This window comes from Drosophila takahashii, chromosome 2L (genome assembly GCF_030179915.1).
Source record: "Drosophila takahashii strain IR98-3 E-12201 chromosome 2L, DtakHiC1v2, whole genome shotgun sequence".
In the NCBI taxonomy this organism is placed as follows: Eukaryota; Metazoa; Arthropoda; class Insecta; order Diptera; family Drosophilidae; genus Drosophila; species Drosophila takahashii.
In genome coordinates this window covers 30,429,829-30,452,675 of record NC_091678.1, presented here as the reverse complement: position 1 = coordinate 30,452,675, position 22,847 = coordinate 30,429,829, and the positions used below count along the sequence as shown (strand labels likewise).

The following is a 22,847-nucleotide window of genomic DNA, read 5'->3' as shown; positions in this document are numbered from 1 at the left end:
GTAAAGAAATCCGCTTTACAAAACAGTCGAGCGACATGTTCCGAGCGATTGTGGTTGAAACTGCATAAAAAAAAAACGGAAAAGAATTTTTGAGTAAAACTTAAAGCATTTCACAGCGACATGTTTGAACAACATTCTAAAAAAATCGCATTCAAATATTCCATCAGAATTCGCCAATTTCTGGTGTTGTATGAACTTCCCCGAAATCCACTTCTACACTCAGAAAAAAAACGAAGCACATTGAGCTTGTTTCAAGCCCAAACGGTCTTGAAAGGTCGACAGGTACGAAATGGGCTTGTTTTTTCATTTCAAGAACGTTTTATTTTTAAACCGACATTCTTAATTTGAGAACATTTTCGGGCGTAATTAAGTATGAAATGTTCTTAAACTAATAGTATAAATCATTGTGTTGTTTTATTAGTTAACAATACTTATTTTGTATAATCTTAAACCTAATTACTGATAAATGTATAAAGATTTGTAGATAAAAATGTGTTTTAGACTTACGAAACATTTTTGTTAAAATCACATACCTCTCCTAGGATTCGATCCCGCAACCTCACGCACCACAGTCGGACGTTCTAACAGCTCGGCCACGCTCGCTCTTACGCGGCGATGACCAAAAAACCTACATAAGTACTTTTATTTGCATACTTAATTTAAGTACAACGTGTACTTGTTTTGAGAATTTAAATCTTAGTTTTAAATAATATAAAACAAAAACACCTCTTAACAAGGTAAAATGGAGTGACGATCGCACCATCAACATACAAAAGTTCTGATACCACATTTTGTGACGAAAAACATGACATTCGTCTAAATAAGTATACTTTATAAAATAATCTCATTCTATACGCTGCAATAGAATATGCTTTTGAAGACCATATCATTAGACGCGTATTTATCCCTACCGGCCCCAACACTTTCAACGCCCTCTCTCCCAAACCAATTGATTGGTGTATAACTCGTTTCCATTACAGATTTTGAATTCTGCGGCTATATAATAGTAGTCGCCTTCGCAAACTCTCCTGGTGCGCTTCGTCACTACGTGGACTTACGCGCACAGTGATTTATCTCCTTGTGATTTTATGTAAATGTTTTAAAACACAAAATCCGTAATTTGCTATTTTCTCCCCGATTTAAACATAAAATCGGCTTGATTTGAGAATTTAATTCTTAGCTATAAATTTAAATGTTTTTCAAATCGAATCGTATTTTAGCATATATGATGCACGTTTTTGACAGTATTGAATAACAATTATTAATTTCAACATTTTCTCCAATTTAACAAAATTTGCTTGTTTTGAGGATCTAATTCTTAATTTTTAATAATATTGAACTACTTGTGTTTTATAAACATATGTATCTACATTATACAGTGTTTGTGAACTAATATTGACTTTTTTAGTTTAGCGCCAATTCTATTTTACTTTAATCAATATTGGTACTCGTTAACTAAATTAATTAGTACATTTTAACATTGGCTTAAGCACAAATTGTACTTGTCAAAATTCTTTTTATTTTTTAATTTTAATACATTTATAATTTTTACAGAATACTACAACCTAATTTTCTGAAATAAAGTACTTTTAGTAATCACATTAAGAATGTTTGTGCTTACCAAGAAAAATTATTTTTATACCCTTGCAGAGGGTATTATGATTTCAGTCAGAAGTTTGCAACGCAGTGACGGAGACGTTTCCGACCCCATAAAGTATATATATTCTTGATCAGCATCACTAGACGAATCGATCTAGCCATGTCCGTCTGTCCGTCCGTCTGTCCGTCTGTCCGTCCGTTTCTACGCAAACTAGTCTCTCAGTTTTGAAGCTATCGTGATGAAACTTTCCCAAAAGTCTTCTTTCTATTGCAGGTAGTATATATGTCGGAACCAACCGGATCGGATAACTATATCTTATAGCTCCCATAGGAAGGAAACGTTAAAAAAATTCTAGCTTCGGTGTTTTTTGAAATAAAACCTTCTACTCTTGCAAATATTATTTTTTAAATATTTCAGAATTTCGAATAAAATATTTTAAAAATCGGACGACTATATCATATAGCTGCCTTAGGAACGATCGGAAAATTAATGGAAAAGTTACACAGAAATAAATTTTAGCTTTTTTGGTTTTTATTGTATTCTCTTCTACTTTAAAACATGACTCTTTTTAAATATTTCCGAATTTCAATTTTCATTTTATCAAAATCGGACGACTATATCATATAGCTGCCATAGGAACGATCGAAAAATTAATGGGAAATTAATTGGAAAGAAATTATAGCTCCGTTGGTTTTTATTGTATTCTCTTATACTTTTGAATTAAATTTAACAAAAATCGGACGACTATATTATATAGCTGCAATAGGGAAGGATAAAAAAAATAATATTAAAATAATACGAAATTTAAAATTTTTGCGATTTGTAAGTTAATAGGAACGATCTGCAAGGGTATATAACTTTTTTCTTGTTTTAGAATAAATTATACTTGGGTTTAGGATAAATCGTTCTTGTTTCGTCCTGTTTATTGAATTATGTTCTGGAATCAAGAATATTTGCGGATAATTTGGGTTTTAAGAATGATTTATTCTTAATTCAAGAACGCCCAACATTCTCATTCTTAAAACAAGCCCAAAAAATACTATCCGAAATCAAGTATAAATCGCGCTCAAATTTAGGATGCGTTTTTTTCTGAGTGTAATCGAATCATTGCACTATGGGGAAAAAGTCAGTTTTTTTTGGCATAATCGCAAAAAAAACAAGAGAGAACGCTATAGTCGGGTTGGTGTCCCGACTATCTAATACCCGTCACTCAGCTAAAGGAAGTGCGAACGCGGGCTGGTGTCCCGACTAATAATCGTAACTCAGCTAAAGGGAGTGCGAGGGAGATAGATATATGTAGATATTTTGATTGCGTATAACTTTTTAATGAATGGTCCGATTTCTACATTTCGATAGGTATATTTATACACAACAAAATTGCATTTATACTTCTCGGAAATCTTTAAAGGTGTGGGCGCCAGACACATTTTAAAATTTGTTAGTGGGCGATTGTGGGCGTTAGAGGGGGCGTGGCGCTCGGCTAAAATAAACTTGCGCTGCGTAGGAAGCCAAAGAATATGTGTGGAAAATCTCAACCTTTTAGCTTTTGTAGTTTCTGAGATCTCAGCGTTCATACAGACGGACAGACGGACAGACGTAATTAAGTATGAAATGTTCTTAAACTAATAGTATAAATCATTGTGTTGTTTTATTAGTTAACAATACTTATTTTGTATAATCTTAAACCTAATTACTGATAAATGTATAAAGATTTGTAGATAAAAATGTGTTTTAGACTTACGAAACATTTTTGTTAAAATCACATACCTCTCCTAGGATTCGATCCCGCAACCTCACGCACCACAGTCGGACGTTCTAACAGCTCGGCCACGCTCGCTCTTACGCGGCGATGACCAAAAAACCTACATAAGTACTTTTATTTGCATACTTAATTTAAGTACAACGTGTACTTGTTTTGAGAATTTAAATCTTAGTTTTAAATAATATAAAACAAAAACACCTCTTAACAAGGTAAAATGGAGTGACGATCGCACCATCAACATACAAAAGTTCTGATACCACATTTTGTGACGAAAAACATGACATTCGTCTAAATAAGTATACTTTATAAAATAATCTCATTCTATACGCTGCAATAGAATATGCTTTTGAAGACCATATCATTAGACGCGTATTTATCCCTACCGGCCCCAACACTTTCAACGCCCTCTCTCCCAAACCAATTGATTGGTGTATAACTCGTTTCCATTACAGATTTTGAATTCTGCGGCTATATAATAGTAGTCGCCTTCGCAAACTCTCCTGGTGCGCTTCGTCACTACGTGGACTTACGCGCACAGTGATTTATCTCCTTGTGATTTTATGTAAATGTTTTAAAACACAAAATCCGTAATTTGCTATTTTCTCCCCGATTTAAACATAAAATCGGCTTGATTTGAGAATTTAATTCTTAGCTATAAATTTAAATGTTTTTCAAATCGAATCGTATTTTAGCATATATGATGCACGTTTTTGACAGTATTGAATAACAATTATTAATTTCAACATTTTCTCCAATTTAACAAAATTTGCTTGTTTTGAGGATCTAATTCTTAATTTTTAATAATATTGAACTACTTGTGTTTTATAAACATATGTATCTACATTATACAGTGTTTGTGAACTAATATTGACTTTTTTAGTTTAGCGCCAATTCTATTTTACTTTAATCAATATTGGTACTCGTTAACTAAATTAATTAGTACATTTTAACATTGGCTTAAGCACAAATTGTACTTGTCAAAATTCTTTTTATTTTTTAATTTTAATACATTTATAATTTTTACAGAATACTACAACCTAATTTTCTGAAATAAAGTACTTTTAGTAATCACATTAAGAATGTTTGTGCTTACCAAGAAAAATTATTTTTATACCCTTGCAGAGGGTATTATGATTTCAGTCAGAAGTTTGCAACGCAGTGACGGAGACGTTTCCGACCCCATAAAGTATATATATTCTTGATCAGCATCACTAGACGAATCGATCTAGCCATGTCCGTCTGTCCGTCCGTCTGTCCGTCTGTCCGTCCGTTTCTACGCAAACTAGTCTCTCAGTTTTGAAGCTATCGTGATGAAACTTTCCCAAAAGTCTTCTTTCTATTGCAGGTAGTATATATGTCGGAACCAACCGGATCGGATAACTATATCTTATAGCTCCCATAGGAAGGAAACGTTAAAAAAATTCTAGCTTCGGTGTTTTTTGAAATAAAACCTTCTACTCTTGCAAATATTATTTTTTAAATATTTCAGAATTTCGAATAAAATATTTTAAAAATCGGACGACTATATCATATAGCTGCCTTAGGAACGATCGGAAAATTAATGGAAAAGTTACACAGAAATAAATTTTAGCTTTTTTGGTTTTTATTGTATTCTCTTCTACTTTAAAACATGACTCTTTTTAAATATTTCCGAATTTCAATTTTCATTTTATCAAAATCGGACGACTATATCATATAGCTGCCATAGGAACGATCGAAAAATTAATGGGAAATTAATTGGAAAGAAATTATAGCTCCGTTGGTTTTTATTGTATTCTCTTATACTTTTGAATTAAATTTAACAAAAATCGGACGACTATATTATATAGCTGCAATAGGGAAGGATAAAAAAAATAATATTAAAATAATACGAAATTTAAAATTTTTGCGATTTGTAAGTTAATAGGAACGATCTGCAAGGGTATATAACTTTTTTCTTGTTTTAGAATAAATTATACTTGGGTTTAGGATAAATCGTTCTTGTTTCGTCCTGTTTATTGAATTATGTTCTGGAATCAAGAATATTTGCGGATAATTTGGGTTTTAAGAATGATTTATTCTTAATTCAAGAACGCCCAACATTCTCATTCTTAAAACAAGCCCAAAAAATACTATCCGAAATCAAGTATAAATCGCGCTCAAATTTAGGATGCGTTTTTTTCTGAGTGTAATCGAATCATTGCACTATGGGGAAAAAGTCAGTTTTTTTTGGCATAATCGCAAAAAAAACAAGAGAGAACGCTATAGTCGGGTTGGTGTCCCGACTATCTAATACCCGTCACTCAGCTAAAGGAAGTGCGAACGCGGGCTGGTGTCCCGACTAATAATCGTAACTCAGCTAAAGGGAGTGCGAGGGAGATAGATATATGTAGATATTTTGATTGCGTATAACTTTTTAATGAATGGTCCGATTTCTACATTTCGATAGGTATATTTATACACAACAAAATTGCATTTTTACTTCTCGGAAATCTTTAAAGGTGTGGGCGCCAGACACATTTTAAAATTTGTTAGTGGGCGATTGTGGGCGTTAGAGGGGGCGTGGCGCTCGGCTAAAATAAACTTGCGCTGCGTAGGAAGCCAAAGAATATGTGTGGAAAATCTCAACCTTTTAGCTTTTGTAGTTTCTGAGATCTCAGCGTTCATACAGACGGACAGACGGACAGACGGACAGACAGACAGACGGACAGACGGACATGGCTAGATCGACTCGGCTAGTGCCCCTGATCAAGAATATATATACTTTATGGGGTCGGAAAAGCTTCCTTCTAGCTGTTACATACTTTTGCACGAATCTAATATACCCTTTTACTCTACGAGTAACGGGTATAAAAAGTTAGGTACTAATTTAAATATTTTTTTTTTTTTTTTTAATACTAAAATGGTTAAACTTTTTAGAACAATTTTTAAAAAAATTTTACGCGCCACCGATAATTTGTTGTAGCCGATCAAAGTCTATCGATTAACGTGCTCATCTCGAAAAACAACGCGCTAATTTTACTTCAAAGTTTCCCAACGGCGTGCAAAGTGTTAGAGGGCTACAAAATAAACAAAAATATGGAAAATTTACGTCAAGGTATGCTTAAATACTTCTCAAAAAAAGTTTTGTGTTGTAACTGTTTGCATCGTCCAGTAATTTAAGCAGCCGTTCAGGGCTGCTGTATGTAGATTGGCGGTTTATTTATTATTATTTCTGTGACTCAGTGGCGCATCTAGGATTTTGTTGTAAAAGTTAATATCAGAACAATTTTTTTGTTGCGTACTTTTTTAATACAAATTTTTTATTTTTCACCGGAGTAGGGGGTGATATCACCCATATCACCCCCCGTGGATCCGCGCATGCTGTGACACCTACGGTTTTGACGAGCAGCATGTCATTAAGTGGGCGCGAACTCGGGTTTGGCGTTTTTAGGCGTGTATTTTTAACGAAGCCATTTGTGCCAGCATTTTTGCATTTTTCCTAACTTTTTCATGTTTGACGAAATGTAGCTGTTAAACCAATGAATGGAACTCAATGTCGTGTATAAAAAGTTGGATGGCAATCTATTATCTGTAAAATTCGTCTTTTGGCTTAACCACAAAAGTTAGAAATTAAAAAAGTGTCAAAAACGTTTTTTACACTTAAAAAAAAATTGGCGTCTAATCAAGAAGACGTACCTTACCGGAAAACAAAGGTTTCCTTCATGGTATTTTATTTTGTAAACTAGTGTAATTTAAAAAAAAACATAAATTCGGTGGAATTCTTTATAATGGATCAGCCATTTTTGATTTTAATGTATCCACGATAGCTGTCAGCAAGGCTGCAGTTGCGGGGACGGGAAAAATAATTTTTTTTAATATATTTTTTACTTTTACGTAGTCCAAATGTATTATGAGCGTATAGCAAATCAAACTTGATCATTGATTACCGATCCATCAGTGATTATGTTGTTCTGTTGAACGCACTCATTGCAAACTTTCGCGAATACACACACACAACTCAATTCGTCGTCTACCCTGCAAGCAAACGGGCGATATTTCTATCGCCTATCGTCCAGAAGTCACTTCTTAGTAACTTCTGGAAGATAGAAACACGACAGAACACATTTTACAAAAACAAAATATACATCTATCGCGAAGAAGTCACTTCTTGGTCACTTCTGGACGATTAAAATACGATAGAACACATTTTACAAAAACAAAAAGGGTTACGGTCGTGGAGAAGTAACTTCTAAGACACTTCTAGGCGATAGAAAGACGATAGAACACATTTTACAAAAACAAAAAGGGTTCAAATCGCGAGGAAGTAACTTCTGAGGCACTTCTGGGCGATAGAATGGCGATAAAACACATTTGACTACCTAAAAAGGGTTCAAATCGCGAGGAAGTAACTTCTGAGGCACTTCTGGGCGATAGAATGGCGATAAAACACATTTGACTACCTAAAAAGGGTTCAAATCGCGAAGAAGTAACTTCTGAGGCACTTCTGGACGATAGAATGGCGATAGATCACATTTGACTACCTAAAAAGGCTTGCGATCGCGAAGAAGTAACTTCTGAGACACTTTTGGGCGATGAAAAGGCGATAGAACACATTTTACAAAAACAAAACCAATGGGAAAAAAACATCTTCCAATTCACTTCTGGAAGTTAAATTGAAGATAGAAAGGAAAATTGGTTTTATTTTTTTTAAGTCTTTGGGGTACAGTCCGCTCTTGGCTCTCTCTTTATACCTGAAAACAAGAGAGAACGCTATAGTCGGGTGCCCCGACTATCAGATACCCGTTACTCAGCTAAAGGGAGTGCGAAGGAGATGGAGAAAAACTTTGATCCGCCGTAACTTTTTAACGAATGGTCCGATTTAAAAAATTTCTTCTACATTTCGATAGGTATTGATAAACACAATAACACTGCATTTTTACTTTTCCAAAATATTGAAATTTTTAAAATCGTATATAAGCGATTGTGGGCGTTAGAGGGGGCGTGGCACCCTTTTGAAACAAACTTGCGCTGCGTAGGAACTCCTAGAATCTGCATGCAAAATGTCAATCTTCTAGCTTTTATAGTTTCCGAGATCTCAGCGTTCATACAGACAGACAGACAGACAGACAGACAGACAGACAGACAGACAGACAGACGGACAGACAGACGGACAGACGGACATGGCTAGATCGACTCGGCTAGTGACCCTGATCAAGAATATATATACTTTATGGGGTCGGAAACGCTTCCTTCTACCTGTTACATACTTTTGCACGAATCTAATATACCCTTTTACTCTACGAGTAACGGGTATAACTAGCCTTTTTTCTCTTTGACCTACGCACTTTGTATTTTGAATTCGAGCGTCAGTTCGTTTCGAGATTTCTTTGTGATCAGTGCGATTTATTCTGAATTTCTGTGTTTGTGATGAAATGCGGAGTGAACCCGTTATTTTTTAAATATTACATACCGGTGGAATATAAATAAAATACAATATTTATTTACATCAAAAATTAAAGTGATTGGAGAAATCCAGAAATGAGCGTGTACAAGGCTGTCCTCCGAAAGCAAAAGGAATTACTTGGCGTGAAACTCCGTGAAGTGCCGCCGTAGTGGAACATTTCTTCCCGACGGGGGTGACTTCGGCGATCCGAATGCGATATCGCGGAAGTTACTTCCAGAAGTGACTTAGGCGACACTTCTAGAAGTGCCACCTTAGTGGAACAGTTCTTCCCGACGGGGGTGACTTCGGCGATCCGAATGCGATATCGTGCAAGTCACTTGTAGAAGTGTCGCCGAAGTCACTTCTGGAAGTTACTCAGAAGACACTTGTAGATGATACCTAGAAGACCCTTTCCCAATTGGAAAATATGTTTTTTGTGCTCATTCTTCATGTTTATTCTTTCAACACATTTATTGAAATATATAGTTACAAAAGCATTGCGGCATGTAAGCACGGTCCATAAGCTTGTAGGAAATGGTGTTGTATTATTTTATTTAATTCCAGTTCCGTGTTCCGTCTATAAAAATGCTTAAAACAACAAAAAAATAATTAATATTGTGCCATATAAAAATCTGAGGGGTATTTACCTTTTATAATTAAATAAGTGGAGTATAGTTAAGTTTTAGGTTTGCCCAGAGTTTCACGCCAAGTAATTCCTTTTGCTTTCGCATGACAGCCTTGTACACGCTTAAATCTCGATTTCTCCAATCACTTTAATTTTTGATGTAAATAAATGTTGTATTTTTTTTATATTCCACCGGTATGTAATATTTAAAAAATAACGGGTTTACTCCGAATTTCATCACAAACACAGAAATTTAGAATAAATCGCACTGATCACAAAGAAATCTCGAAACGAACTGACGCTCGAATTCAAAATACAAAGTGCGTAGGTCAAAGAGAAAAAAGGGTAGTTTTCAGGTATAAAGAGAGAGCCAAGAGCGGACTGTACCCCAAAAACTTCAAAAAAAATAAAACCAAATTCCTTTCTATCTTCTATTTAACTTCCAGAAGTTAATTGGAAGATGTTTTTTCCCATCGGATTTGTTTTTGTAAAATGTGTTCTATCGACTTTTCATCGCCCAAAGGTGTCTCAGAAGTTACTTCTTTGCGATCGCAAGCCTTTTTAGGTAGTCAAATGTGATCTATCGCCATTATATCGCCCAGAAAGGCCTCAGAAGTTACTTCTTCGCGATTTGAACCCTTTTTAGGTAGTCAAATGTGTTCTATCGCCATTCTATCGCCCAGAAGTGCCTCAGAAGTTACTTCCTCGCGATTTGAACCCTTTTTGTTTTTGTAAAATGTGTTCTATCGTCTTTTTATCGCCTAGAAGTGTCTTAGAAGTTACTTCTCCACGATCGTGACCCTTTTTATACCCGTTACTCGTAGAGTAAAAGGGTATATTAGATTCGTGCAAAAGTATGTAACAGGTAGAAGGAAGCGTTTCCGACCCCATAAAGTATATATATTCTTGATCAGGGGCACTAGCCGAGTCGATCTAGCCATGTCCGTCTGTCCGTCTGTCTGTCCGTCTGTCTGTCTGTCTGTCTGTCTGTCTGTCCGTATGAACGCTGAGATCTCAGAAACTACAAAAACTAGAAGGTTGAGATTTTCCACACATATTCTTGGTCTTCCTACGCAGCGCAAGTTTATTTCAGACGAGCGCCACGCCCTCTCTAACGCCCACAATCGCCCACTAACGATTTTAAAATGTGTCTGGCGGCCACACCTTTAAAAATTTCCGAGAAGTATAAATGGAATTTTGTTGTGTATATTTATACCTATCAAAATGTAGAAGACATTTTTCAAATCGGACCATTCATTAAAAAGTTATACGCAATCCAAAAATATATATCCATCTCCCTCGCACTCCTTTTAGCCGAGTGACGGGTATTAGATAGTCGGGACACGAACCCGACTATAGCGTTCTCTCTTGTTGTTTTTGTAAAATGTGTTCTATCGTATTTTAATCGTCCAGAAGTGACCAAGAAGTGACTTCTTCGCGATAGATGTATATTTTGTTTTTGTAAAATGTGTTCTGTCGTGTTTCTATCTTCCAGAAGTTACTAAGAAGTGACTTCTGGACAATAGGCGATAGAAATATCGCCTGTTTGCTTGCAGGGTTGCTGTATAGTTGACTTCGAAGGACCATGTATTCTTCAACACTGATCGCCCGTTTAATATTTAAGTTTGAACTAAAAATATTTAAATGTTCAACAACTGAGTTTTACCTCTCTGTAAAAATTTAGTTGGATGGGATTTGTGACACCCCCGATTAGAAGGCTAGCTGGCCTAGCTGTTAGCGTTTATGAGTTCGAGCGGCGTATAAGTCATCATGAGTTTTTCTTAATTATCGCTTGTGTCAAATCCAAAATAAATCTATAAGGGGTGTCACAGAAACTTTTAAATTTTAAAATCGGACAATCAATCAATCAATCGGACAATTAAAAAGTTATAACAGTCAAAAAAAAAAAATCCCCCTGAATTTTAGAACATTGCTACTTTGAAAATCGCCTTGAAATTCAGAAAAAAAATTCAATTTTTTTTTGATTAGATCAACTCCTCTCGTCATCTGCTTTTAAAAAACTTTCTGTTCTTCAGAAATGATTCTTTGAAACTAAGAAAAAATCTCCTTACATTTAAGGAAATCAGACCAATCGGTAGTAGGGGTCAAAAGCGAGCGGATTTTTGGTTTTGTGAGATTATATTTGGAAGCGTGTGTTCCATCCCACGTCAAGGCCACAATTTTTTTCGTCTTTTTTTTTTAACTTTTTAATATGTATACTTCAAAACAAAAAGGGATTTACGTAAACTAGCACACACATAATAGATAAATAAAAGTATAAACCTTAAACCCAAGAGAAGAAAATGTGAATGTACTTTGTACAGCGCCTCACGTGATGCTTCCCTGGCGCAGCTAGTAGAGTGTTCGACAGCAAACTGTGAGGTAAGGGGTTCGATTCCCACGATCGACCAAGGTGTTTTTCTCAAGAAGGTAAGTTATTTGATTATTATATTTATCATTTGTAAGTAATATAATAATGGCTTATTACACCAGTTTACAAAAAAAATTGATGAAATACGCACTCATGAAACCTATATTTTTTGTAAAGGGGCTGTCCATATATTACGTAATCACGTTTTTGGTGATTTTTGACCCCCTCCCCCCCCCTGGTGATCAAACGTAATCATTCAATAAACAACCCCCCCCCCCCCCCCCCAATGATTACGTAATCCCAAGAATAAAATTTTTTGTTTTAATCTGTGGATTCAAACGGAGATGCAACCCAATCTTATATATTGTTTATAAATGGAGTTTGGTATGACACATTCGGTTCGTCTACGCTGAAATTATGTCCAACATACTCTTCGTCAAGCCATTCCAGGTCTTCGCGTCCTTCGTGTGATTGAACCACTAAACATTTTCTTTTTCGCCGCCCAGCCACTAAAAAAATTTTTCTCTGCTTTCCTATCTAAGTTTGTAGATATAGTTAAAGGAAAAAGTTTTTAAATAAATTCTTTAAATAAAAAAATTTATATAAAATGATTACGTAATCATTGTGCAAGACCCCCCCCCTCCCCATGTAATCAAACATAATCATTTCAATGACCCCCTCCCCCCCCCTAGGTGATTACGTAATATATGGACAGCCCCAAAGGTACAACATTCTGATTAAGAAAAGGGCACTTAAAAATTGTTTGTATGGTACTAATTTTTTTAAAGTGAAAAAAACGTTTTTAACGCGTTTTTAATATCTAACTCGAGCTGTGATTAAGCGATTTCGGCCATCGAAGATTCATTTTACAGGTAATAGAATGCCCTCTAACTTTTTTATACACAGCATTGAACCATTCATTAGTTTAGAAGCTAAAATTTGTCAAAGTTGAAAAAGTTTGAAAAACGCAAAAATGCTGACATAAATGGCTTCGTTAAAAATACTCGCCAAAAAGCCGAAACTAATAAGACCATCAACTCAAAAATCAATCCAGGGTTCGATTTTATATCGTTTTTTTACGTTGGGACAAACGGGTATTACAGAGCCCTTTTGTGTCAGTTAACAGCTGTAAAAGGACAAAAAAAACACCGTTGTCGCAAGCTTCAAAAATGCATATCAAATTAATTAGCTGGTGGATTGTAATGATCAATAGCTTGTTTTCTTTGTCAAAGTACCTTCTACCAGTAGAAGTTCTAAAACTAATTTCGGTTTTTTATGCCAGCATTTTTGTATTTATTCTAACTTTTTTAACTTTGACGAAATGTAGCTTCTAAACTAATAAATGGAACTTAATGCACTGTATAAGAAAGTTGGAGGGCATTCTATTACCTGTAAAATGTGTCTTTTATGGTTGAAATCGGTTAACAACAACTCGAGTAAGAAATTAAAAAAATGTGTCAAAAACGTTTTTTACACTTTAACAAAAATTGGTACCTTACAAAAAATTGTATGTGCCCTTTTCTTAATTAGAAAGATGTCCCTTTACAGAAAATAAAGGTTTTATGAAGTGCGTATTTCATCAATTTTTTTTGTAAACTGGTGTTATAGGCCCATTTGGGTCAAATCTCAGAATCAATCGATTCTTTTTTTTCGATAGAGGATTGAAATATAAGGATCTTTTAGATTAGCTGTGATTTTTCAGTTATGCATCACTTGAGACTCGTCTGAGTTATTTTAATATTTGGTATGCAACTTTGTCTTTCAGAAAAATATTTTTAAACATTTTTGAATTTAAAATTAAGTATTTTTTAAAGGAATTTCAAATTTAAACAAGATAAGAAGCTAGCTTTAAAAATGTTTAATAAATTACATAATATAAAAAAATAATAAATAAAATAAATTTAAAATTATTGCTTATTAAATAGACGTTTAAATAAATAGTTGTAAGTTTTTAATTGATTAAAAAATGACTTTTTACTTTTTGGCATTCAGAAATTGTCAAAAAACTTAAAACTTAACTTTTAATCATTAAGAATTGTTAAAGGACTAGTAAACAATGAGAAAACATAAATTCCATTAGGATCCGATAAGAGTGAGAGAGTAGATCTACTTGCTGCGACGTTTTTTCATAGAAAAAAGCCGAGGCCTTGCTAAAACAAATTCGATATTTTAAAAACTAAACGTGGCTCCAACTTTTTACAAAAACCGATTGTAACTAACAATATAACGCAAGTATTAAAATAAAAAATTTTTTTTTTTTTGTGGGGCAATAGTTAAAAAATTTTTTTAAATCTTATTTTGTTTTTATTTTAAGAAATTAAAAACATTTTTTTTTTAAGAAATTTTATTTTGAAAGGAGAGGTTTTAGAGGAATTAATGCAAAAGACATGAAGTCAATTGGATTCATATAACCGGAGATACAGATTTTCAATGAGAGGGTACTTTTTCAAATTTGATAATTTTTGGCACACTTAAAAAAATTCTAACTAGGAAAATAATTTTTTTTCGGTAGAATCCTGATACACGTGTTTACTTATTTTCCGAATAGTACGTGTAAAAAAAGTTTCAGGCAAATCAAAAACGTGAAATTTTTTTTTGGCCAAATCTGTTCGGTTTGTAAAAGAACGGCCCATATACCCTTGCAGATCATTCTATTAATTTACAAATCGCAAAAATGTTAAATTTCCTATTATTTCACATAAGGCTATGGCAGCTATATGATATAGTAATTCGATCTTTTTAAAATTTAAATCGAAATTTGGAAATATTTAAAAATAGTCATAACCCAGAGTAGAAGAGAATGTAATAAAAATCAACAAAGATATAATTTTTTTCCTAATAATTTCCATTTAATTTTTCGACCATTCCTGTGGCAGCTATATGATATAGTGATCCGATTTTTTTTTAAATTTGGAAATATTTAAAAATAGTCTTAACCCAGAGTAGAAGAGAATGTAATTAAAATCAACAAAGATATAATTTTTTTCCTAATAATTTCCATTTAATTTTTCGACCGTTCCTGTGGCAGCTATATGATATAGTGATCCGATTTTTAAAATATTTAGTTCAAAATTCAGAAATATATAAAAAATAACATCCCCAAAAGTAGAAGGTAATATTTGAAAAAACACCGAAGCTAGAATTTTTTAAAGTTTTTTTTTTCCGATCCTTCCTATGGGAGCCATAAGATATAGTTGTCCGATCCGGTCGGTTCCGTCATATATACTACCTGCAATAGAAAGAAGACTTTTGGGAAAGTTTCATTCCGATAGCTCACGAACTGAGAGACTAGTTTGCGTAGAAACAGACGGACCGACGGACAGACGGACATTGCTAGATTGACTCGGCTATTGGTGCTGATCAAGAATATATATACTTTATGTGGTCGGAAACGTCTCCTTCACTGCGTTGCAAACATCTGAGTGAAATTATAATACCCTCTACAAGGGTATGATAAAATCTTTTCTCGGCTTATAGGATAAAAAAATGAATTTTATAAATGTAAAATAAAATCCAAATATAAAGGTATGCTTAGTTTTCAATTTTAATTTCCGCAGGCGAAGCTGCGGGCTACCGACCCTGCTAATTTATTACATAAAATTGTTAGTCAATTTCAAGCTTGTATGTTTTCCTTGTACCTTAAAAATATGTAATAAGAATTTGCTCTCATCTAATTGGTTTTTGTAAACTCTTGTATTTAGCCAGATTTAACAAAGGCAGCGTGATTAGCATATTAAATTACCTTTTCAACGAGGTATTGCACGAGTCGATTAGAAACTATATATCTTTAAAATTAAGCTTTTTTAATAATTTTCCACCAAACTGGCGGGTAGAACAGTCGTAGAACAAACGTTTTTCATATCCAGGTGCTAAACCCTGTAAAATTTAGTTCAGAGCCTAAAACCACGATTTGATGCATGCCCACAAACAAAGGGACAAAAGTTTTTATTCTGGAAAGTCCTCCAAAATCTTGATTTTGGCATAACTTTTGAACAGTACATCGGATTCTATCATATGACCCCTCAATAGGAGTACTAATGTAAAGTGAAATTTTTATCTCCACCAGCTCCATTTGCTAAATTTTCACTTTCACACTTTCATTGCCCTCTTTCCAAAACCAGTTAAAATTTATAAAGTCTTGGTATGCAAACCTGTTAGTTTTTGCAAAACCTTTTGATTGGTGTATCGCACCATCACAGCAGATTTTAAATTCTGCGGCTATAAATTAGTGGTCGCCTTCGCACACTGTCCTGGTGCGTTTAGTCACTACGTGGACTAATATATGAATAGTCAAAAATTAATAAGTATTATTAATCTGTTTCCGTCAGGAAAATGCTGAACACGGTGTGGATATGTAGAGTATAATTATACCCGTTACTCGCCTAGCCTGTCTGTCTGTCTGTCCGTCCGTATGAACGCTGAGATCTCGGAAACTACAAAAGCTAGAAGGTTGAGATTTCCCGCACATATTCTTTTTTTTTTTCTACGTTTGTTACAGCCGAGCGCAACGCCCTCTCTAGCGCTCACAATCGTCCACAATCGCCCACAAACGATTTTAAAAAGTGTCTGGCGGCCACATCTTTTAGGATTTTAAAAATAGTGTTTGTAGTGTTTATAGTGTTTGTAATTAGTATTTACTAAATACCTATCGAAATGTAGAAGACATTTTTCAAATCGGACCAGTCATTAAAAAGTTATGCGCAATTAAAGTTTTTTATATATCCATCTCCCTCGCACTCCCTTTAGCTGAGTGACGGGTATTAGACAGTCGGGACACAAAGCGTTCTTCTCTTGTTTTTTAACTGCCTTCACTGGCTTCACTGGCAGCCAAGCGCAGCGGCTGCATGTGCAAATACAAGGGAGGAAAGCTTAACATACGTTCTGATCCTAACATTATGTGTTTTCATTCGTTTTCTTCATTGCTTACAATTTTATTTATTTCATGATTTAATTTAATGTTTATCTAATACAGCGAAATGACTTTACACCGCCCACATTGAAAGTCTCTAGACTTCAAATCAGTTAATAGGGAGCGGAGCTAGTCGATGAATGGCTCGTTTGATATGATTGTTTTTCGTTTTGGCCTCTGCCACTCGAACCTTTCCATCCGATCCTGGAAATACTTTAGTGACGACGCCTAGCCACGCTTGCGACGGAATGTTGTCCACGTGAATTAATACGATGGTGCCTTCCACGAGGTTGTGCTGATCCTTGGTCCACTTCTGCTTCTATTGAAGGCTGAGAAGGTACTCTCTCAACCAGCTGGTCCAAAAGCGCTCCTTGACGGCGGACACGAGCCGCCATCTGCTCAAGTAAGAGAGCTTGTCGTCATTGACGCGTTGCACGGACACGGGTGGCAGCGCACCTATCGTTCGACCAGCTTGTAGATGTGCTGAGGATATAGCTTGAATGTAGTTCGGATTGGTGGTGACGGCTACTATTGGCCTGGTGTTCAGTATAGCTTCCACTTCCACGACGATTGCGTCGAGCTCGTCCTTGCTCAACAAAGCGCTGCCGATGGCCCGAATGAGAAGATGCTTGGCGACCTTCACTGCTGCTTCCCACAAGCCACCAAAGTGGGGGGCTCGAGGGGGAATGAAGACGAACTCTGTCCCGTGCGTTGCAGCATGTTCTACCATTGCGCAGCCGAGAACAGTGAAAGCCTTGACAAGATCTAGAAGTTCGCCGACAAAATTCGTTGCGTTGTCGCTGTATAGCCGAGCAACAGGCCCTCGTCGTCCTATGAATCTGGAGAGACACATAATGAAAGAGTTAGAAGTCAAATCTGTGACAACTTCAAAGTGTACAGCCTTGGTGATAAAACACACAAAAAAGACTGCAATATACATTTTCACAGGAGGGTTGCCACGCAACTTTAGCGAAACCTTAATTGGACCACAGAAGTCCACACCACTGACTTCGAATGGAAATTGTCCGTTTAATCTATCAGCGGGTATATTTCCCATGCCTTGTGACAGTAATCGAGGTTGATATCTAAAGCAATGCGTACATTGCCTGACGATCGTGTTGCATAACTGACGTGCGTTGACGAGCAACTTTTTTGCTGAAGTAAACCGGCAAGTATGCGTGATGGTTGAACCTGTGATGGTTGATCCGTGATGGTTGAACCTGTGAAGATGTTCTACGAATAGTTTAGCAAATTTACAAGATTTTGGTAATAAAAGGGGGTGCTTTGCATCGTATGGCAGTGGCGCATTTATCAAACGACCACCGACCCGTAGAAGGGGAAGGTTTCGTTGTGCATCTTGATGTTTACAAATAAATGGAGTTAGCTTTTGCAAGGATGGTTTAAGTATTCCCGATTTTTCTATCTTGCGAAACTCCTTAGCAAATTCGAATTGCTGTATGCTGTGTATTATTGTGAGAAAGGCATGTCTTAATTCTTGGGCCGTGATAACAACTGATGTATACTGCTCAGCTCTGCGTCCTCGAACGAATCGTAGTATGTACGCGACAATTCTTAAGATTTTCATATACCTTGACTGAGTTTCAAGTAAGGCAAGAATCTCGTTTCAACCTCTGAAAGCGTAAAATGTGGATTTTGAGGCCAAAGTTTAAATTTTTCACTTAGGAATGATGGTCCACTGAACCACAAGGAATCATTTAGTTCTGTAATTGGGCAACAGCGAGACACAAGATCTGCTGGATTTTCTTTAGTTCACACAAAAAAATTTGCTTGGTAAAATTGACCAACAAAGATAGTTTCGAAACTATTAAAATAGTTACGTATATTTTGTTTTTGCTTTGGGTGTGTGTCTTTGCTAATTGTGTGTATTTTGTTGTTGTGGATTAACTATTTACTGAGTAGAATTGACAATTTTGCTGGTTGGGTCCTGTTTGACAATTATTACAGTTGATTTTACCAAGTTTTTTTTTGTGTGTTGGCACGTGTCGCCATTGCGCTTCCGCTGCCATTTCTTGTATATCGGCAACTCTGTTTGCAACAAATACATTTAAGGTGGACGAATGCTGTTCTAACCTGTGTAAAACTTCTTCTGAGTCAGACCAAAAGAAAATACGCTCTACTACGAAATCCAAATCTTCCCTTACTATTCTCTTCTCTTTTGCCAAAAAATGTGCGGCGCATTACTCCAGCGTTAGAATTGTTTTAGTTTTTAATGGCGCAACCCTTGACTTCGCAGTGATAAGCCGGACTGAGATTCCATTGGGCGTAACAACACGCGCATACAAACACCAGCCAAATGCCCTTGCCGAAGCATCTGCGAAACCATGGATCTGAGTCGACTCTTTGTTATTAACTCCAATATGTCGGGGTATAGACATTTTATCCAATTCAAGGAAACAGGAGGCCATTGATTCCCAACTTCGACGGAAGTCTTCCGGAAGTGGATCGTCTCACCACAGTTTACACAGCCAAAGTTGTTGTATAAGGATTTTAGCATTCGTTGTTATTGGGCTTAGTAAACCAAGAGGGTCATAAAGGCGTGCTGAGAAAGATAAAATAGATCGCTTTGTGATAACTTCGGTTGGGCTTACAGCTGAGAAAGAATATTTAAAAATATCTTTATTGGGGCTCCATATCAGACATAATGTTTTAGTGTCTTAACAGAATATAGATACCCCAATAAGCATATCAATGTCCCGTGACGAATAGAGTTCGGGGTCCGCTAGCCGTACTCCAATAGCTTCCTATGTGAGTAAAATATTGAGTTATCTCCCGGAGCACAACAAAGTCAGCAGAAGTTTCAAAGTTTGTTACTCTTGACTTAAATGTTGCTTTAACTTGTCCCAGAATCTCTGAATCTCTGAATATCTCTCTTGAAGCTTTAACCTTGTATTCAATTTTTGGGTCAACAAGTTAAATTGACTGCCTCAGTCTAGAAGGCACCTACAATTTTGGAAGTTGCCCTTGGCATCACGTATGAGTACTACTGCCATTGCCAACAGACTTTGGGCAGCTATAGTTAGCAAAGTGCTATGAAAAGATCCCAGTTCAGGTTCTCTGGTTATAATAGAGCCCGATTCTACTGGAAGTCCATGTATGTTTCCTTCAATATTCCAGTGCAGCAATTCATTGTGAGGCTTATTACAGCGCCCACACCTCTGACCCTTTCAACTTTTTGTTGAATGACGCTTACTGAAGCATACCAAGCATAACGAATTTCGTTTGCACTCTTGGTATCTTTGCATAGGAGACATATCCTTGAATTTGGGACATACCTTTAGTGCATGATCCTGCGCACAGCAATAGCATGTAGAGCTATAGCTCCCTACCGCCACTAAACTAGTTCTTTTCGGATCCTTTTTATATGTATTTGGCACCACCTTTTAATGCCTCAGCTCCCGATTTGCCATATTTACTCCTCTTTGCACCAAGAACTGAGGCAACGATTGAGGGTATTTTGTCACACTGCCATTCATTTTCCCATCTATATATGGTTTCTTCATCTAATTTCTAATTTTAAAATAAACACGTTAAGTAATTCAGACTCCTCACTCAATGATCTTAGAGCTACCAATTGGAAATTGACACTGTCGACTAGTACTCTTAGCGAATCGGAATCTGCTTGTATTGCTGCTCGGTATTGAACCAACTGGTCCATTCGGTAAACCTTCCCAAAATACTGGTAGCCTTATTATCGGAAGTTTAGATGAGCGAACCGCCATCGTGCTGTTTAAAGTATCGCTTATTGAAGGCTTGCGACCTCTGTTCCCAACTGAACTCAATAGCTTCGATTTTATTTCACAATACAGCTCCTCTATCTTAAACCGAGTCTCCAAAACCAAATCCTCATCGTTTTCCTGTTCTAATTTAGTTTGAATTATGCAAAATTGACTAAAGTTAGATTCAGACTCATCTGGGCTTCTATTTCGGCTGCAGACATCGACGCATGATTCTTTCATACACACAAAGAAAAAACTTGGTAAAATCAACTGTAATAATTGTCAAACAGGCCCCAACCAGCAAAATTGTCAATTCTACTAAGTAAATTGTCATTTCACACACACAATTAGCAAAGACACAAACCCAAAGCAAAAACAAAATACACGTAACTATTTTAATAGTTACGTAACTATCTTTGTTGGTCAATTTTACCAAGCAAATTTTTTTGTGTGTACATATGACTTATTTCTATGAAAGGAACTTATTAGCGCTGATCGTGCTGTGATTAACTCACAATTCTTTCCTTTTTTGGTGCCATTTCGCAGTAAATTCTTTATTCACCAAAGCAATGCTTGAATAATAACAATTTTCGTTTTCTTGTACTACACGCAAAAGAATTTGCTTGGTAAAATTGACCAACAAAGGTAGTTACGTAACTATTAAAATAGTTACGTGTATTTTGTTTTTGCTTTGGGTTTGTGTCTTTGCTAATTGTGTGTATTTTGTTGTTGTGAAATGACTACTTACTTAGTAGAATTGACAATATTGCTGGTTGGGGCCTGTTTGACAATTATTATACCCTTGCAGAGGGTATTATGATTTCAGTCAGAAGTTTGCAACGCAGTGACGGAGACGTTTCCGACCCCATAAAGTATATATATTCTTGATCAGCATCACTAGACGAATCGATCTAGCCATGTCCGTCTGTCCGTCCGTCTGTCCGTCTGTCCGTCCGTTTCTACGCAAACTAGTCTCTCAGTTTTGAAGCTATCGTGATGAAACTTTCCCAAAAGTCTTCTTTCTATTGCAGGTAGTATATATGTCGGAACCAACCGGATCGGATAACTATATCTTATAGCTCCCATAGGAAGGAAACGTTAAAAAAATTCTAGCTTCGGTGTTTTTTGAAATAAAACCTTCTACTCTTGCAAATATTATTTTTTAAATATTTCAGAATTTCGAATAAAATATTTTAAAAATCGGACGACTATATCATATAGCTGCCATAGGAACGATCGGAAAATTAATGGAAAAGTTACACAGAAATAAATTTTAGCTTTTTTGGTTTTTATTGTATTCTCTTCTACTTTAGAACATGACTCTTTTTAAATATTTCCGAATTTCAATTTTCATTTTATCAAAATCGGACGACTATATCATATAGCTGCCATAGGAACGATCGAAAAATTAATGGGAAATTAATTGGAAAGAAATTATAGCTCCGTTGGTTTTTATTGTATTCTCTTATACTTTTGAATTAAATTTAACAAAAATCGGACGACTATATTATATAGCTGCAATAGGGAAGGATAAAAAAAATAATATTAAAATAATACGAAATTTAAAATTTTTGCGATTTGTAAGTTAATAGGAACGATCTGCAAGGGTATATAAGCTTCGGCTGGCCGAAGCTAACTTTTTTTCTTGTTACAGTTGATTTTACTAAGTTTTTTTTTTGTGTGTACGCGAGGCTAATTGTCGAAGCCCGCTGGTGACCTATTTACCTTTAGGTTAATCAATTCTAACCTCAACCACCGCGTGGCCGAATGGGGAGATAAAAGTGTACTTAATTTCACTTGATTATATTCAACAAAATTCTAAACATGTCTGTGCGACGAATATGGGAGTCCTCTTGCATTCACAAACCTGGCGATTCGGTTGCGGTGCCGCCGTTGACCTCTCTGTTTCCAGCGGTACCCTGAGGTGTAGCCGCGTACCGCAGTATGAACCGCTACTTTTCGCAGAACTCCAAGTTGCGCCGCAACGCCGCCAAATGAGTGAATTGAGCTCCAATAATTGAACTCCAGACGTATTCCGCTTCCAGCAATTTCGGACGCAATGAGTCGCCGATTCTAACCTCAATTATAACGTGGTTGGCCGCGCTGTCGTCGAATTTTGTTTGGAGCTATATAAGTTAGCTCCCTCCGGTTATTGGACCTTTTCCAAGATGTCCCTGTTCGGGCGACAATAGATATGCCGCAATCCTGGATGCAATCCATGTTCCTGACGTGTAGTTATTAATTAAATACTCAGACACGTTGTTTCCAAGTCGGCGTTTACCTTCAAGTTATTCTTTCTTCATGTCTTTCTCCTTGAGATGATACAATGAGCTTATTGGCTATCGATAATACTGATACATCGATACCAAATAATTCAATAAATACAAAAAAAAAATTGCAGAATAAGACTTATTTTCAATTTATATAAAAAAAGGAAGG

At 35.9% G+C, this 22,847-nt stretch overlaps 2 protein-coding genes across 4 annotated transcripts in view; one reads left to right on the top strand and one right to left on the bottom strand.

Annotated features, from left to right (window-relative positions):
- Tig (Tiggrin) overlaps positions 1–22,847 on the top strand; it is a 94,336-nt gene that overhangs the window by 49,689 nt on the left and 21,800 nt on the right. The gene's annotated exons all lie outside the window — the stretch shown is intronic.
- Positions 16,687–22,548, bottom strand: LOC138914403 (uncharacterized). Of its 2 annotated transcripts, none has more exons than XM_070219391.1 (2): positions 22,276–22,548; positions 16,687–17,510 (listed from the first exon to the last, which is right to left on the bottom strand). In XM_070219391.1, exon 2 carries the CDS (start codon positions 17,399–17,401, stop codon positions 16,991–16,993), a length of 411 nt encoding a protein of 136 aa, XP_070075492.1. In that variant the 5' UTR covers positions 17,402–17,510; positions 22,276–22,548; the 3' UTR covers positions 16,687–16,990. The 2 variants fall into 2 exon arrangements, with proteins under 2 accessions (XP_070075492.1, XP_070075491.1); XM_070219390.1 differs by lacking the exon at positions 22,276–22,548 and adding an exon at positions 17,610–17,789.

Excerpts from the sequence above, each read along its gene's own strand:
- LOC138914403 (XM_070219390.1), bottom strand. The coding sequence starts at position 17,728 with ATGGGAAATATACCCGCTGATAGATTAAACGGACAATTTCCATTCGAA. Across the intron at positions 17,511-17,609 it reads GGCAACCCTCCTGTGAAAAT|ATTCATAGGACGACGAGGGC; the intron begins GTATATTGCAGT and ends GTGTCTCTCCAG.